The 14894-nt window shown below is 57.8% G+C and overlaps 1 protein-coding gene across 2 annotated transcripts; it reads right to left on the reverse strand.

The window, feature by feature from the left end:
- Window positions 1-83: 83 nt before the first annotated feature.
- EPHB6 (EPH receptor B6) lies at window positions 84-14081 on the reverse strand. 2 transcript variants are annotated; one of them, XM_045792459.2, is made up of 18 exons: window positions 13812-14081; window positions 7269-7340; window positions 6819-7014; window positions 6490-6554; window positions 5546-6299; window positions 4652-4807; window positions 3954-4310; window positions 3723-3847; window positions 3396-3558; window positions 3044-3158; window positions 2734-2786; window positions 2451-2570; window positions 2064-2311; window positions 1639-1812; window positions 1257-1406; window positions 804-997; window positions 526-681; window positions 84-415 (listed from the first exon to the last, which is right to left on the reverse strand). In XM_045792459.2, exons 3-18 carry the CDS (start codon window positions 6916-6918, stop codon window positions 307-309), a joined length of 3039 nt encoding a protein of 1012 aa, XP_045648415.2. In that variant the 5' UTR covers window positions 6919-7014; window positions 7269-7340; window positions 13812-14081; the 3' UTR covers window positions 84-306. The 2 variants fall into 2 exon arrangements, with proteins under 2 accessions (XP_045648415.2, XP_045648414.2); XM_045792458.2 differs by having other exon boundaries at window positions 1639-1815.
- Window positions 14082-14894: the final 813 nt, after the last annotated feature.

Below are 14894 nucleotides of genomic sequence, written 5' to 3' on the forward strand. Positions count from 1 at the left end.
CTGTCGCCTGCAGGCAACGGCCCAGGCGCCTCCTGCAAGGCCTTCCCAGCCCTTCCTTGCAGACTGAGGTCTCACCACACCTCCAACTTGCAAAGTTTCTTCTTTCCCTTTAATGCGGGGGAGGGCGGAGGAGGGCGGAGGACTAGGGAGTGAAGCGTCCAGAGGGTTGGCTGTAGTGTGGCCAGGGCCTCCAGCCGAGGCCAAGAAGGAGACGGGCTCTAGCGTTCCCTGTCGCTCCGTGGGCCTGCGTTGGGGGCTAGGACAGAGGCACCGTCCGCTCCCAGCGGCCCGCCCAGGCCTCAGGCCTCAGACCTCCACTGAGCCTAGCCCCCTCAGGTGCTGCTGCAGGAGCTGGACGTTGTGCAGCAGCTTCTTCTGGTGGCCGGCCAGCGTGATGCCCAGGGCGGGCAGGTCTCTGGTGGTGGGGAAGGAGCGGGTCAGGTCTGGGCCAGCTTCTCTGAGATCCCCGGCAGGACCCCTGGCCTGGAGTCCGGCGGAACCCCCACCCCGCCTCTCCCCGCTTACTCCAGGCTGAGCTGAGCCACATCACTGAAGGTGCAGAGACCAAACTTGGAGAAGTTGTCTTGGTAGCACTCCAGTCCGATGGCCGAAAGCCAGGCCTGGGGTGAGTCCAGAGAAGGAAAGTCCAGAGCCACAGGGTTCAGAAGGGCCTGGGAGGGTCTGAGTGGGGGAAGGGGGGTGGTCAACATTTCCCCTTCATCTTAGGCCCCTCTCCTCAGTTTGCTTTCCAGTTTGCATCTACCCTCCCTGGTTGTCCCGGACTCCAGTCCCAATCTCCAGACCTGTCCCCAGGGCCCCCGTCAGCCTGCAGAGTGTCTGGCTTTCGGATCATCTTGTCAAACGCAGCCACCAGCTGGTCAAAATGAGGCCGCTGGGTACGGTCCTTCTGCCAAGTGTCTAGCATAAGCAGATGTAGTCCAGGAGGACAGCCTGGAGGTGGGGGAAGCCGGAACTCCTGCTCTATTGCATTTAGCACCTGGGGGTTAGTAGAAGAACATGGTGACGAGAAGCTACTGCTGGCGGAAAGGCGTATTCTGTTTGTTAGGTCATCGGGTGGGCTGGGATCAGGTGCAGCATGCAGTTGGAGTGGGGAAGGAACCGAAAAATATGGAAGCCAAGACAACTTAAAACCTCAGTGGATTAGAGAATGGAAGCTAAGAATGTACGAGCCTGTGAGGCTGGTGGGTTGGAAGGATGGGGCTGGAGAATCAGCAATGCCTAGGTCAAGAGCTCACCTCCTGGTCACTCATGTCCCAGTAGGGCCGCTCTCCATAACTCATCACTTCCCACATCACTATCCCGAAGCTCCAGACGTCACTGGAGGTGGTATGTTTTCCGTGGGCAATGACTTCTGGGGCTGCCCAGCGAAGCATACAACTTGGGCCCTGAGGGGTGGGGTTAGAAGCAACAGTAGCAGTAACTACAGCAGGGGTCACATTTATTGGGCAACTCCTACGGGCCACCATGTCTGCCCAGGGTGCGCTCCTGGGGGGAGCACAGGCGGGTTCCATTCCTCCATTCAGACACCACAACGCGCCCCCCGTGGTACGCACCCGGGAGCCCGGCTCACCGGCCAGCACCCTCTGGAAAAGGCTGAGCCCCCGAGACTGCTCTCACCTGAGGACTGTGGCCAAGACGAGCCACTTTGCACACCAGGTGGCTGTTCACCAGCACGCTGCGGGCGGAGAGCGCGCGGTGCACAAAGGCGAAGCTGGACAGGTACTGCATGGCGGCGGCCACTCCCCGCTGCATGGCCACCAGTTGCAGGCTGCTGAACTGGCCCTCCCGCTGCTGCTGAGGGGCAGGGGGCAGAGGTCAGCCGCCAGCCGCCGGGCGGGGAACCTCCGTGCGCTGCCGGGCAGACATCAGCAGGAGAGGGAGAGGGGCTCAGGGAATCAGAAAATGGCCTGGGAAGGAAAGATGAGGACCAGGGGAGGTGGGGGAGCAAAGAAATAGGGCTCTGTCTCCTGTCTCTGGGACAGCTGAGAACGGCAGACTTCCCTGGACCCCAGGCCCCCTGCCCGCCCCCAGGCCAGACTGACCCTGAGGAAGCTGTCCAGGGGGCCCAGCTCCATGAGCTCCGTCAGCACCATGAGCGGCCGGCTCTTGGTGACCACACCTTCCAGCCGCAGGATGTTGGGGTGCTGGAACTGGCCCAGCACGGCAGCCTGGCCTAGAAAGGTCATCTGTAGGCTCTCGGCACCTCCAGTCCACAGGGCCTGGATGGCCACGGCCTGCTCCCGCCGTCCCCGGGGCTGCAGGCGGCCCCTGCGTACTTCTCCAAAGGAGCCTGGGAGAACAGGTGCAGGTGGAGGGTAGTGAGGAAGGACCTTGGCTCGCGGTGTCCTGCCCTGTTTAGAGGGGATCCTGCAAGGGAAGGCTCACGGGGGCTCCAGTCCCTCCTGTCCCCTTCCTCTGCGCCTACACACCTGCCCCAATGACCTCCTCGATCTTGATATATGCAGGATCCACCTCCCTGGTAAATTCTCGGATGGCCTGGCAGGGGTCCTCGTACGTGGAAGGGTCGATGTAATACTTCACCCCAAGCCCTGTAGGCAAATGGGGTACGTGATGAGGGTGCGGTACGAGGCCAGGCTGCCCACACACCCCAGGCAAGCCCTCTTACGACGGCAGGCTGAGGAGCCCCCCTGGACCTTGGGGGAGCCTAGCCTTGCCTGCTGCGCTCAGCCCCCAGCCCTCCCTCCCACACACCTGGACTGCTGTACTGCTGGAGCTGCTCTGTGTAGCCTGTCCCACGCCGCTTCCTGAGGACAAACCAGAGCCCTGGAATGACACCCCCATTTCCTCCCTTCGGCCCCCATGCAGGCCACTCTCCAGCCAGGCATCCGTGGACTGAGGGCTGCTGGATAACCCCTTCCCGCCTCGCATGGGCCCAGGGGAAGGGGCCCGGTGAGGGGAGGTGGGCTTCGGAGGTGGCTTCAGCAGTGGGCTTTGGGGCTGCCAGGACGTGGGGTTATGCTGCGGGGCAAGTGGTGTGGGGACACGGCTGGGAAGGGCTCACCTCTGGAAGACAACAGCCAGCACGGTAATGGCCGCCAGCAGGAGGAAGGCCAAGGCCCCCAGGATGGACCCGATTATCAAGGAGAGTCTCTCTGGAAGCTGGGTGGACAGCTCACCTGAGGAAGCAGCCAGCCAGGATCACACGTGGGCAAGGCCTCACAAGCACGTGCACCTACACACCCTCCCTTGCACCAAAGGCCAGCTGGTCAGCCATGACACTGTCCTCATGGCCCCCTACCCCCACGGCCTCTAGTCTGGAGGGTTCTGAATGAGGGTTTAAGGCCTGGGGGGCCCCTGGGCCTCTCTTCCCGACCCCCTGGTGCTTCCCCCTCCCCATCCAGGCTCCCTCTCACCTTGAGGCAGCGTCTGGAAATAGACCTTGCCTCCATAGGGGCCGTGGCCTGCGGCAGTCCGCGCCCGCACTTGGAAGCCGTAGATGTGGCCAGGGCTCAGCTGTGTCACGGTGGCCGTGTTGGTCTCGCTGGTCAGGGTGAAGGAGTGGGATTCATCTTCTGCCTGAGGGTGACAGCCATTCACTCCCTGCTGCCCAGCCCCAGCTCCTGACCCCTGCTCCCACCCTCAGGCTTCTTGGCGCCTCTCCATCCTGGCCCACCTCCCCCATCTCTGGCCCACCGTGGGGCACTGCGAGCTCCCACCAGCCCTGCTGTGCACCGCCCCACCTGGTCGTAGTAGCGGAGCTGGTAGTCCAGGATGTTCCCGTTGGTCTGGTCTGGCTGTGGCCAGGACACCGTGATGCTGTTGGATGCCCGGCTCACCTGGTGCAATGCAGGGACTGCAGAGGGAACTGGGGTGGGGGGTTAGGGGGCGGGTTTCCAGGGGCCCGGCAGCAGGAGTAGGGGAGGGCCTTCTAAGGAGGCAAGGTAAGGCATCAGGCAGAGCGTAAGGCTCACCTGCGTGGCTGGTGCTGACGTTGATGGCGGCAACCTGGGGGGGGTCGGGGCTGAGCTCTGACACCCCGTTCACAGCCTGCACCTCCAAGATGTAGGGCACATGGGCCCGGAGCCCCCCTACTAACACTCTGCTCTCAGTCAGGCCCCTCTGGCGGGGGTCGAAGTGCACCTCGTCCCTGCAGCGGCGACAACCGCCCCCGGTGCCCGAGCCGGGCTCCTGGTGGCCTCCGCATTCCTTGCACACGACATTGAAGAGCAGGTCCCCTCGTCCCCCCAGCTCCTGAGGCAGGCGCCAGTGCAGCATAAGCACTGAGCCTTGCACCTCGAACCAAAGCTCCCGGGGAGCCGACGGAGGGCCTGGGGAGACCGGCGGGGGCAGCGAGAAGGGCCGGGAAGGAAGGGGTGGTGGGAGTCCAGGTGAAGGAGGAGGGGTGGGAGTGATGGAGGAAGGAAGGAGTCAGAGGGGAGGAGACCGAGAGCATGGCGTGAGGACCAGAAAGCAGAGGCAGGTGGGAGGAGAGGCAGGAAGGGGCCAGCGTTGATGGGGTCAGGGTGAGAAGGAGGTGAGTGGAGGGAGAAAATGAACAGGAGATAAGTCACTGCAAATGCAAACCAGCCCCACTGTGTTGCCCTCAGGCTCCCCTTCTCTACCCGCCTCCAGTCCCATTTCCACCCCTGGGGCTGGTGGGGGGACTCACCAGTGCAGGAGGCCTCTGGGGGGTCTGAACCGGCCCTGTAGAAGCCCTCAAGGCAGGGGCAAACAGGGGCTGCAGGATCGGGGGCATGGCTCCGGGCAGGACACGGTAAGCAGGGAGTGTTCCCAGCCAAGGCCTTGTAGGACCCCTCAGGGCAGGCTGGGGGGCAGAACGGGGCAGAGACATTAGGCTCACTCTCTCCACTGCCTCCTGAGCCCCACCATATGCCAGCACACAGACATGCCCCCGGCCTTCCATTCCCCAGGGCTGTTTCTCCTGTCCTCCTGAGACCAACCCCCCTCTTCCCTCTTTCCCTCCCTCAGGCAGAGATTATTTCCACGGCCACTGGGGTAGAACTGCATTGCCACAGATGGAAAAAATGAGGTGCAGTGGGGGCTATGGGCAAGCCAAGCACCAGATAGAGGAGTCTGGCTTGATTGCATGACCTCCCTGTGCAAGGGCCTTCTGGAGCCTCCACCCTGCAGCAGAAGGATTCCCCTTAGCTGGTTTCCACTGCCTTCTCCTACCTGCATCCCGGTCATCTGGCCGTGATGATCCCTTCCTAACTAGATGGCAAATAGGGTCAAAGGACCCATCCCAAGATAGCCCAGGAGTTTAACTCCTTTTGATCTCCATCACTTCTCAGGCCTGCAGCCCTAGGGCACTCAGCGATGGCTGTGGAAGCCTCCAGAAGGTTCTAGAAATTTGAGATGAGCACATGACACCAAATTTGTGTGCTTTAGAAAATAAATCTGGAGAAAACAAGAGTCCCTTCCTAAAATAGCTTATTCTTGATCTTTTGGGGGACAAATGAAGTTTGGGGTGTTCAGGAGAGGTGTCCCAAGTTGGGGGCAAGGTGAGGAGATCTTGGGCAAGTGCACAGGAGCAGAGCCTCACCTTGGCAGGCCTTGTCTTCGCGGGCTGGCTGGTACCCCGGCTGGCAGCGGCAGCCCCCAACGGCTACCATCCACTTGCCCTCCCCATTGCAGTGTAGCCTGGGGGGGCTACCCCCTGCCTGGCCGCCGCCTCCATCCTCCTCTGGCTCTGCATGAGCCACACATGTGCCCACGGCCGCCACCAGCGAGGCGCCCCCGGCCCCACTGGCCTGCGTCTCAGGGAAGGAGGCGAAGGCGCGGAGGACGGAAGGGCAGGTGTAGGAGAAGAGCTTGACCGCCACGAGGGCCAGGCAGGCCCCCGTGTCCTGGAAGGCCACGTAGAAGCCACGCTGGGTGAGGGGGCCGAAGCTCCTCTCCTTGACATTGAGCTGCAGGCCGGCGCGCTGCCCGGCCCCGCGCGGGCCCACCGCCCAGGCTGAGGAGGCGGGGAAGCTCTCGTCCGCTGCGATCGTGTCCACCTTGGTCCAGCGTTTGAGGTGCCAGGCAGTAACGCTGTCGGGGCCGTCGGGCTCCTCGGCCTGGCGGTAGTAAAGGGTGAAGGTCTCCCGGCAGGTGCCCCCGGCCACGCCCAGGCTGGCGCATGCCCGCACGGAGAAGTGCAGTCGGATGTGTGCCCTCTGTGCCCCGCGTCGCTCCACGAAGTGTGTCTGCAGCCAGTTGTCTTGCCCGGTGCCCGGCGGGGCCCCCGCCACGTGGCATGCCTCGAAGGTCCGAGTCAGGCGGCGCTGGTCGTCCAGAACGCTCACTTCATCCCACTGCAGGGAGGGCGGGGAGACACTGTTAGCCGGCAGCGCGAATAAGTAGACCCCCAAGTCCTGCTCCTCGGGGGGAAGGAGGAAGGATTCCTACTCCATTGGTGTCTACCCAGGCCTTCCTTCCCAAATCCCACACTAGGCGCAGGGTCGGGGAGTTGCACAGGGCGGGGAATGAAGGAGTGACACTCACCCCACCTGGTGGGTAGGTGAGCCAGCCAATCTCAGATGTCTCTCCAGTGGTGTCCAGCAGTACCTCTGGCCGGAGATAAGAAGGGGCGCTCGACAACCACGCCTGCAGCTAGGACTGCCGACCCTCACCCCACCCCAGGAGGAATTTCCCCCTCTGGTCCTATTAATTCACCAGCAGGGGTACAGCTCTCTGTCAGGAGCCTTTCTCTGGCATCTTCCCCGTTCCTTTCCCCTTCTTGATGTCTTCGGTCTTTTCTGCCTTTTCTGAATCTTTCCAATTCCCCACCCGTGCTGGTAGGTAGGGATTCTCCAGGCTCGCCTCCCTCTTACCTTCCAGAGCCAGAACTGAGGACCCCAGCACCAGCACCCAGAGACTGCACACCATGCCCGCCACTCCGCTCCCTGACCGGGCAGCCCCCTCAGCAGCCATGGGGCGTCTTCGGGGCTCCCACCATTGCCCTGGCCACCACCCTGCCAGGCAGGGCTGCTGCTTTGTAAGACTGGGGTCTGCAGCCAAGCTTGCTTCCTAGGGAGACACACAGGACCAGAAAAGGCAGGTGGCAGGTACCTACATTGCTGCATACATAGCTCTCAAACCAGCCCGGCACCAACCACAGGGCCTGTCGGAAGCAGGCTCTCTCCCGACCTGTGCCAAGTCCGCCATCTTAGAGGGCCATGTGGTAGGTCACTCCCTCCCTATGTCCTGCAGGTGATGCATCTCTGAGCATGTCTTACAGCCCCTCCCTCTTAGAACACAGGAGAGTTCTGGGCCAATCTTACCCTTTTCTTCTGGAAGGAGCTATTTCAGTTCTTTCTCTTCATTTATTCTCCCCTCCTCCTCCTCGAGCTACCCTGTATTGGAAGTCAGAAGATTCTTCTCATTAAAACAAGCAGAGTGGAAGCTACTCCTTCCCTGGGGACACTCGATCCCCCCTCCCCAACACTCCTGACCCACATCAGTCCTGGACACTCTGGACAATACGGAGAGGCAGCGGAGCGAGGGGGACCACGGGAGAGAGCTGTGGGGTATGATGCGAGGGAAGATGAGAGAACAGGAGCGAGAAGAACACTGGAGCAAAGATTGCAACTGGTAAGGGAGCCAGCACAGAGAAAGGGCAGAGCTATGTGGGTCTGGCATGCCTCCGCTGTGTAGACAACGGTCCTCTCTCCACAAGGAGCACATTTCCTCTACGGCTTACAGAAACATAAATGTACGTATATGAAAAAAGGCTTCTGGTTTGCTCACAATGAAAGGACAGAACGTGGAAACAGCAGTGCCATCTTGTCCTACGAGATTAATAATGCACTGGATTGAAGAAGGTACGAGAGCTAGGCTGTCTGTGTTCACGGTGCTTATGAGCTCAAAGTGGTGTATCTTCTTGGGAAGACAGTCGGTGATGTCTGACTAGCAGCTGCACGTACTGCATCCTTGGGTCTGTTTGCAGAGATGTTCAAACAAGGAGATTTGCTGCAGCATTGTTTGCAAGGGAAAAGACTGGAAAAGTAACTGTCCGTCAGCGGGAGGGTATTTAATAAATGATGGCACAACCTTAAAAAAGAGTGAGGCTACTGCTTATGCGCTGATTATGAAGATGTTTTCCCGAGTGAAAGTAGTCCGTGCAGGACAGTGTCAAGTATGTTCCCCATTGATTAAGTTAAGGAGGCCATCCGTAGTCAAGCACCCCGTCCAGCTCCCAAGCATGTGACTGTGGGGCACGGCTGCCTCCCGGGTCACAGTGAAGACAAGTGGGCTCAGACCTTCCTTTGTTCAGTGGTCTAGAGATTAGTGGGGACCCATCTCTCCCCTTGTGACTGAGTCTCAAAAGTCTGTGAGCTGCATGGACAAGAGCCGTCCATTCCACTGATTTCTGTTGAGAAGAAAATAAGAAGCAGGTCATTCAAAGACATGGAACTGAGAGAGAGAAGAGACAGCATTTGGAAACCGGAATCTGTTTCAGCCACGAGAGCTGTGGCCACGTGACCCGCAGCAGTCCTGAAAACGGCACACTTCACAATGAAGTTGAAACCAAACTATGACACTGTTTGACTCTGATAAATCAGAAGATCATAATTGGATTCCTGCTAATCTAATTTGTCCCGGTAACACGGGCTCTGTTGCGAGAAGAAGCCGTCAGTGTCATCTCCATGTGGTTATCACGAAAGCTGGTGGGCTGGTGGATAACGGGCACCAGGCCGCTGGCCACTGAAATGCACCTGTCGTGCCGCCAGAACCCTACTTGGGAGACAGAGTTTACCTTACAGCGTACGGAGGCAAGTAAGAAGCATTTCCAAATCACCAGATTGTACACCTCAGCTTACACGATGTTACACGTCGATTGCATCTCAATAAAGCCAGAAGAAAGGAAACATTTCTATACGGCAAATGATTCCTACGACACAGAGGTTCTTTGCCAATGCTGTCCCGACCGCTGCTAGAAGCATTCACAGATGAAATGTTTCAAAGGTGAACAGGGAGATCGTGAAGTAATGAAGCCTGGCCCCATCACCAACGGCTGTTTAACTAATACCCTGAAGTAATATATGTCACAGGTGCCTCCCCCAAATGCTCAATGGCTTAATTGGGAGACAGGCTTGACACACTGAGGCAGACCAGACTGTCCAGAGCCTTAGGGTCTTCGGGAATGCTGCTACCAAAAGCTGAAAATGCCAACAAAATGTCTTTAAGCAATGAAAGCTATTCTATCATTTGCCCAGCAGATATTCTCTAAAATAGCCTCTTTCAGTCAGAAGACGGATGAATTCTGGAATCTGTACAAAGAGGAAACTGTAAGCACCGCATCGTCCTAAACTTATAACCAGACAGATAATCATGGAGAAGGAATAATAAATACTTTGGATGCATCTCAATGAATTTTTTTTCTTTTTCAAGAGGCAGCAAACCGAGAGGGAAGAGATGCACTGCAGATCCTATCAGCTGTCCACTATGGAACATTCTAGAAGATGAGGAATGGCAAAGTGTTTGCTTTGATGACCCACAATACAGGCAACACAGTGGCTTGTGGCTGCAGCAGGGCGTGTATGCATAGCTTCAGCGTGCGTCTTAATGACAACATGAAGCTGGCCTCTCTCCAGAGGATCCAGAAAAGAGCAAAAGCAATTAGGGAACATGTTAAAGCCACTCAGCTTCTGTCCTCAAGAGGCATCGGAAAGGGAAGAATTAAGTGGAGACATTGCATGTGGACCACCACTTTCATAATTGTTAAAAAAATTTTTTTTACCAAGAACCAAGATATTCATTAAAAAAAATGGTTGAGGCTCTTCAAGTGCCCAGAAGTGTTCCTTGCTGTTGGAAGGGACCTCTTTTAGATTTGGATCCAGAAGACTGAAGGTTATAAACAAGTTCCTTCAGAAAAAAACTGTGGTTGAGTGAGACTAGGACGTGAGGTCAATTCTTGCTTGTCAGACGAAACAGATAAATTCAAGTCTCTTATTTTTTTAATATATGTAAAAAGAACTCAGTGTACCTCTTCAGCAAGAATAAAAACAAGGAAAGACGAAACTTTAAGATATGGAAGAAATTGCTGTCAGCTAATTCCTCCTCCTGCAGATTCTTTTGAAACAAGTTTCAAAGGCAGAAATGTAAGTGACAAGAACACGCAGTTCCATCCACATGCCTGGAATACTGAACAAGCGGGACTTAGACCTTGATTTTCAAAGGTGCCTCCAGTGGTTGAGGACTAGCACATCTGTCTGAGCTCAGTCTAGGAGTGTGTCCTGGAAGCAGCCAAGTGCATCTCTCCCTCAACACAGAGGGGGGACAGGCCTGCTTCGGATCCCTCTGTCTTCTCCAGCTCGCGAAAGGCATTGGTCAGTGTTTAGAAATCCTCTCGCCCATGAAAGAGCAGAAGACTCATCTCAATCAGGAAAACATTCAACTTTCAGATGTGTATATGGTTTTAAAAATATAACACATCAGAAGCAGCAGAAATGTGGATGGAAAATGGTAGCTCAGAAAATAAGACTGATTTGACAAAATTTCAGATGACAAAAATTGCATATTCTATGACTTCACATTTTTTTTCTCAGCTTCTTTTCTACATATATCACTTTACATCTTTCCGCTACAGCAGAGACACGCAGCCACAAGCCTGCTCCATTTCTTTGGTTTATAAAAATATGACAGTCCGTAGGCATCAAAATTGTGTTTTGTTTCCAGAAACTGGCAAAGATTAAAGATGTGTAGACTCCTAGCTTATACAGCATAGCTTCTGAGTTCTGTTCTCTATAAAAATGAAGGATTTAAAAATAAATTAAATGAGTAAATCTGTAGGAATTTAAAAAATTAACTGTCCTCCAATTGAAATGTTAAATATGATAATTTTATGAACAAACTGAGATGGTTTAAAATAGTTTATGCACTTCAATCCACAAAATGAGTTTTTTAAAAAAATTAAGTAATATAAGCCAAATAAGCTGGGAGGAAGGTATGGCAGAAAATGTACTGGCCATTCAAATTGGTTACTGTAGGCGGGAGAAATGAACGGTGGCGGAGGGGGGATTATTAATTTAGTCTTACATATATTTGAATGGGTTTTCTTGTTACAACGAGCATATCTTATTTTTACAATTAAAACAAAATCTCACAATTATCATCTAAACAACAAAAAAGGGAAAATATTTTTAAAACCTAGACTAGCATAGCGTATGTTTACATTTTATCCTCCCCTCCCTTCTCTCTCTAGGTTTCCAAACGATCTAGAAATTTTCATCTAGAAGGAGAAAGCAGAGATAAAGAGACAGTAGGAGTTGGGAATGAATGAGCAAAATAACTTTTATCCCTGGATTTTCTTTAAGCTTCTCTCCGAAGAAGTTCAAATTGCCCCACTGATAATATCATGCTTCTCTGACTGGGTGCGAGGCAAAGGACTGCGGCTCTAAAGGACCAAGGGGGACGGGGGGGGGGGGGGGCTGGGGACACATGAGGAGGGCATCGCTGCAAAATGAGCCTGGACAGGAACATTCAGAGAGGCGAAGCAGGCTGCGGGGCCCAGCGGGGGAAGAGAGGTCCCAAGGGCAAAGGGGCCAATGTTAATGTGTGGCGTGGCTGCTGGGCTGGCCGTCACACCTGTCAGCCATGGGGTCAGCGTGGGAGGGGTCAGCACCACAGGCCCTGTCCTCCGTCCTGTTCTGCAGCTGTTAAACGCCCAGGAAATTCCAGTATAATCCTTGCTCAGCTTAATGCTGCTACCCTTTAATCTCCACTTTGGATATGGTCTCCGTCTCCTGGAGCTCTGTCCGCCCACCTCGAGAAGGATCCCTGCAGCCCTACAGCGGCATCCCGAGCAGACAGTGAGGAGGTGGCTGTCCTCCGGTGCTTCTCGCCCCTGCTGCCCTGGTTTGAGAAGCCAATTTGTGGATTACCTAGCAGAGGAGAGCCCTGTGTCCCTTGAGGCCTCCAGCCTCCAGCCTCCAGGAATGTCCCCCAGAGCACGCAGATGCAGAAGAATGTGCCTCCCACTCCCAGGCTGTGGAGCTGGGGGAGGCTTTTAAGATGCGGGCTGTGTCTGGGAGTGGCAGACAGCCACTTAGAATGAGCCACTCCGGCTGTGCACTGACCGGGGCGTACACGTGGCTTTGGAAAAGGGCTTAAGGGAGGGTGCTGGGACAGTCAGGACGTGTCCGTGAGAGATGAGTGAATGGAAGATTGTAGAAGCCCCCAAGAGCCAGGACTGGTGCCTGTGCGAGCAAATGTGAGAGTATGTAAGGGAATGTGTGTGAAGTGAGGTGGGTAAGGAGCTGCACGCAAGCTGGGAGGGATGTGCGCGCGCGTGTGAGTGTGCGTGTGCGTGCGTGCACGCGCATGTGTGCCTGTGTGTGAGTGTGAGTGTGTGAGCACGCGCATCCGAGCAGATCCAGAGCGCTCCTCACACCGGTGACTGACGCCCTTGAGCCCTTCTCCTCACCCCTGGTCTGTCCCTGCTCTGCCCCTAGTCAGCCTGTCAGCGGCTCTCTGCCCGGGAGTTGCTGCTGCAGAAACATCTGGGCTGGGAGAGGTTGCTAACAGGGAAGTAGAGAAAGGGAAACCTGAAGCTGCCCAAACCCGCAAACCCCGCCATCCCCCTTCCCCCTAGTGAGCAGTGCAGGGGGGACACAGGACTCAGGGCCCAGCTTAGGAGATGGTGAGGAGCTGGAAGGGCAGCTGGCCCCGAGAAGGAATGTTCTGCCCTTGCCATGCTCAGACCCCTGCTGCCTGTTGCTCCTAGGCACGCTGGGGACACAGTGCTCCCCGCCAGCCATCTTTTTGCACCCCGAATGAACCAACAGACTCCAGAGGAGTCCTCCTCTCTCAGCCACTAGGTAGGTACACAGAAGCCCCCCACGCTAATCTTCCTGCAAAGAAAAAAGGTCCACTGCCCTGAGAGAACCAAGCAGCCCTGTGAACAGCACCCTGGACAAATGACAAGTCTCAATCCTGCAAGGGCCATTACCTGGACATTTCCCTGCACTGCCAACAATGCCACAGCTCCTTCCCACCCAACCAGCATCTCCCCTTCTAGAACCTGAGTCAAGTTCTCCTGGCGGGCGGAGGGCCTGGCCCCGGTTAACTTATTGGGAACAGGCCCAGCCGCTTCTCTCCATGGGCACTGCCAGGGACATTACAACATCGGCTACGCTGGGCCCCGGCCAGCTCCCCCAGGGATGGGAGGAGAGAAGATGCCAGACAGCCAAGATTGGTGGATGGGGGTGTAGGGCAGGTAGGGCCAAGCACCCAGATGTAAAGAGAGGGGGTGGCGCTGGGGCAGCAGCAGGCAGCAGGCAGGAGACTTTGGTTGCAACTTGGGGGTTATGGCTGGGGAGCATGAACCAAGCCTTCTCTCCACTCTAAGGCTTCTGGGTGGCAGTGGGGGTGGGGAACTGGGGGCAGGTGTGGGATCACCCTCCTTGCTCCTCCCAGCTCCAGCTCCGCCGGGATTGCAGAGATGCCACTGGAGTCAGAAGGGTGGGCAATCCTTTTCAGAACGCGGGGAGTCCGGTCTTGGCAAGGACCCCTACATCAGGACCCCCAAGCCAGAGCCAGAGCAGTGTCTCTGGAGACACAGCGGGGGATCGCAGCAGCAAGGGTAATGGGGGTGTCAGTGATGGCCGGCCAGAGGTCGGGGAGCCAGGTTGGCCAGTTTCGCACCCCTCACGGACCCATCGTCGCCTTGGGGAAGGTTACTCAGTGCTACCCCAGGAGGCCCCCAAGGATCTGCAGAGGCCCAGTCCGGAGGGCCCCTCTACTTTTGCAGACCTTGATGCCTCTGTTCCCAGGCACACCGCCCGCCCACACCCCCCAACACCGCCTGGCACCCCGGGGCTCACCTTCTGCCGGCCGCAGGCTCCGCAGGTCTGCGCCCCCCCCCCCCCCCGAGGCCCCGCGATGGAGCCGCGCCGCCCGCGTCTCCGCTCGGGTGCGGGGACCCGCTCCCCGCTGCCCGGGTCCGCTCGCCGCCGCGCGTCTCTGGGGTTCCGGGGCGGCCGGGGGGCGGTGGCTGGCGGCGGGGGCTGCTCTGGAGGCGGGGCGCCCGGGGATCGTGCGGGGCCCGCGTCGCGCTCGCCGTCGCCGCGCTCGGTCGCGGGTCCCGCCGCCCGCTGCTCGGCTCTGGAGCGGCGGCAGGGGCGAGCTCAGCCCGGCCCGCCCCCTCCGCGTCCCTCCCAGCCCGGCCCGCCCCTCCCCTCTCCGGCCCCTGCGGCCGCCCTCCCTCTCCCCTCTTCCGGGGAGCCGAGCCCGCCCTCCCGGCCTGGGCGGCGATGCGCGGCGCCCGGCGCGGGGGAAAGCGGGGTGGAGGCGCGGGGCTCGCCCTGGGCCCGCCTGTGCGCCGGGGCGGGGGCGCCTCCTCCTCCCGGCCGCGCGGGGCAGGGGGGCCCGGGCACCGAGGGAGGCTCGCGCGAGGGGCCTGGAGGGGGCGGGCTGCCGGGCGGCGGGGAGAGGCGTTCTAAGCCCCGGGCCGGGCGCGGGCTCCGGTGCCCGGTCCCCGGGAGTGAAAGCGCACCGGCGGGCGGCCGATGCCCGGGGCGCGGCGGGGCACGGCAGGGCAGGGCAGGGCGGCGCAGCAGCCGGCCCGAACACCCGCGCCCTCTCCCCACCCCTGCTTTTCTGCTTCAACTCTAGGAACTAAACCCACTGTTTTAGTTCCTACTCAGGTTTAAACTGAGGTGGGCGTGAGCTGTGAAGAAGAGAAAGAAGGAAAAGAAGGGGGTGGAGGGAAAGACAAACTGAGAAATCTCGGAGGGTACGGGGGTGGGGTGGGGATGGGTAAGCAGCAGGGAGGGGGGCATCTGGGTTATGAAAGTGTCTCTGCTCTAGCCTTAAACTCTTCTGCGTCTTCGTGACCCTGGATCGTGGTCAACGTCGGGGGTTCTGACTCCACCCTCCCCAAAGGGCCGGGAAGCCTGGGTCTGAAC

The sequence above is a fragment of the Ursus americanus genome, chromosome 3, assembly GCF_024610735.1.
Source record: "Ursus americanus isolate L20-20 chromosome 3, mUrsAme1.1.p, whole genome shotgun sequence".
Lineage (NCBI taxonomy): Eukaryota > Metazoa > Chordata > Mammalia > Carnivora > Ursidae > Ursus > Ursus americanus.

What these genes read in the sequence shown, in the direction of transcription:
- EPHB6 (XM_045792458.2), bottom strand. Translation starts at nt 6,918, where the DNA reads ATGGCTGCTGAGGGGGCTGCCCGGTCAGGGAGCGGAGTGGCGGGCATG. An exon ending in CTGGCTGTTGTCTTCCAGAG is followed by an intron (nt 2,787 to 3,043) that starts GTGAGCCCTTCC and finishes GTTTGTCCTCAG; the next exon opens with GAAGCGGCGTGGGACAGGCT. An exon ending in GACGGGGGCCCTGGGGACAG is followed by an intron (nt 682 to 803) that starts GTCTGGAGATTG and finishes TCCCCCACTCAG; the next exon opens with ACCCTCCCAGGCCCTTCTGA.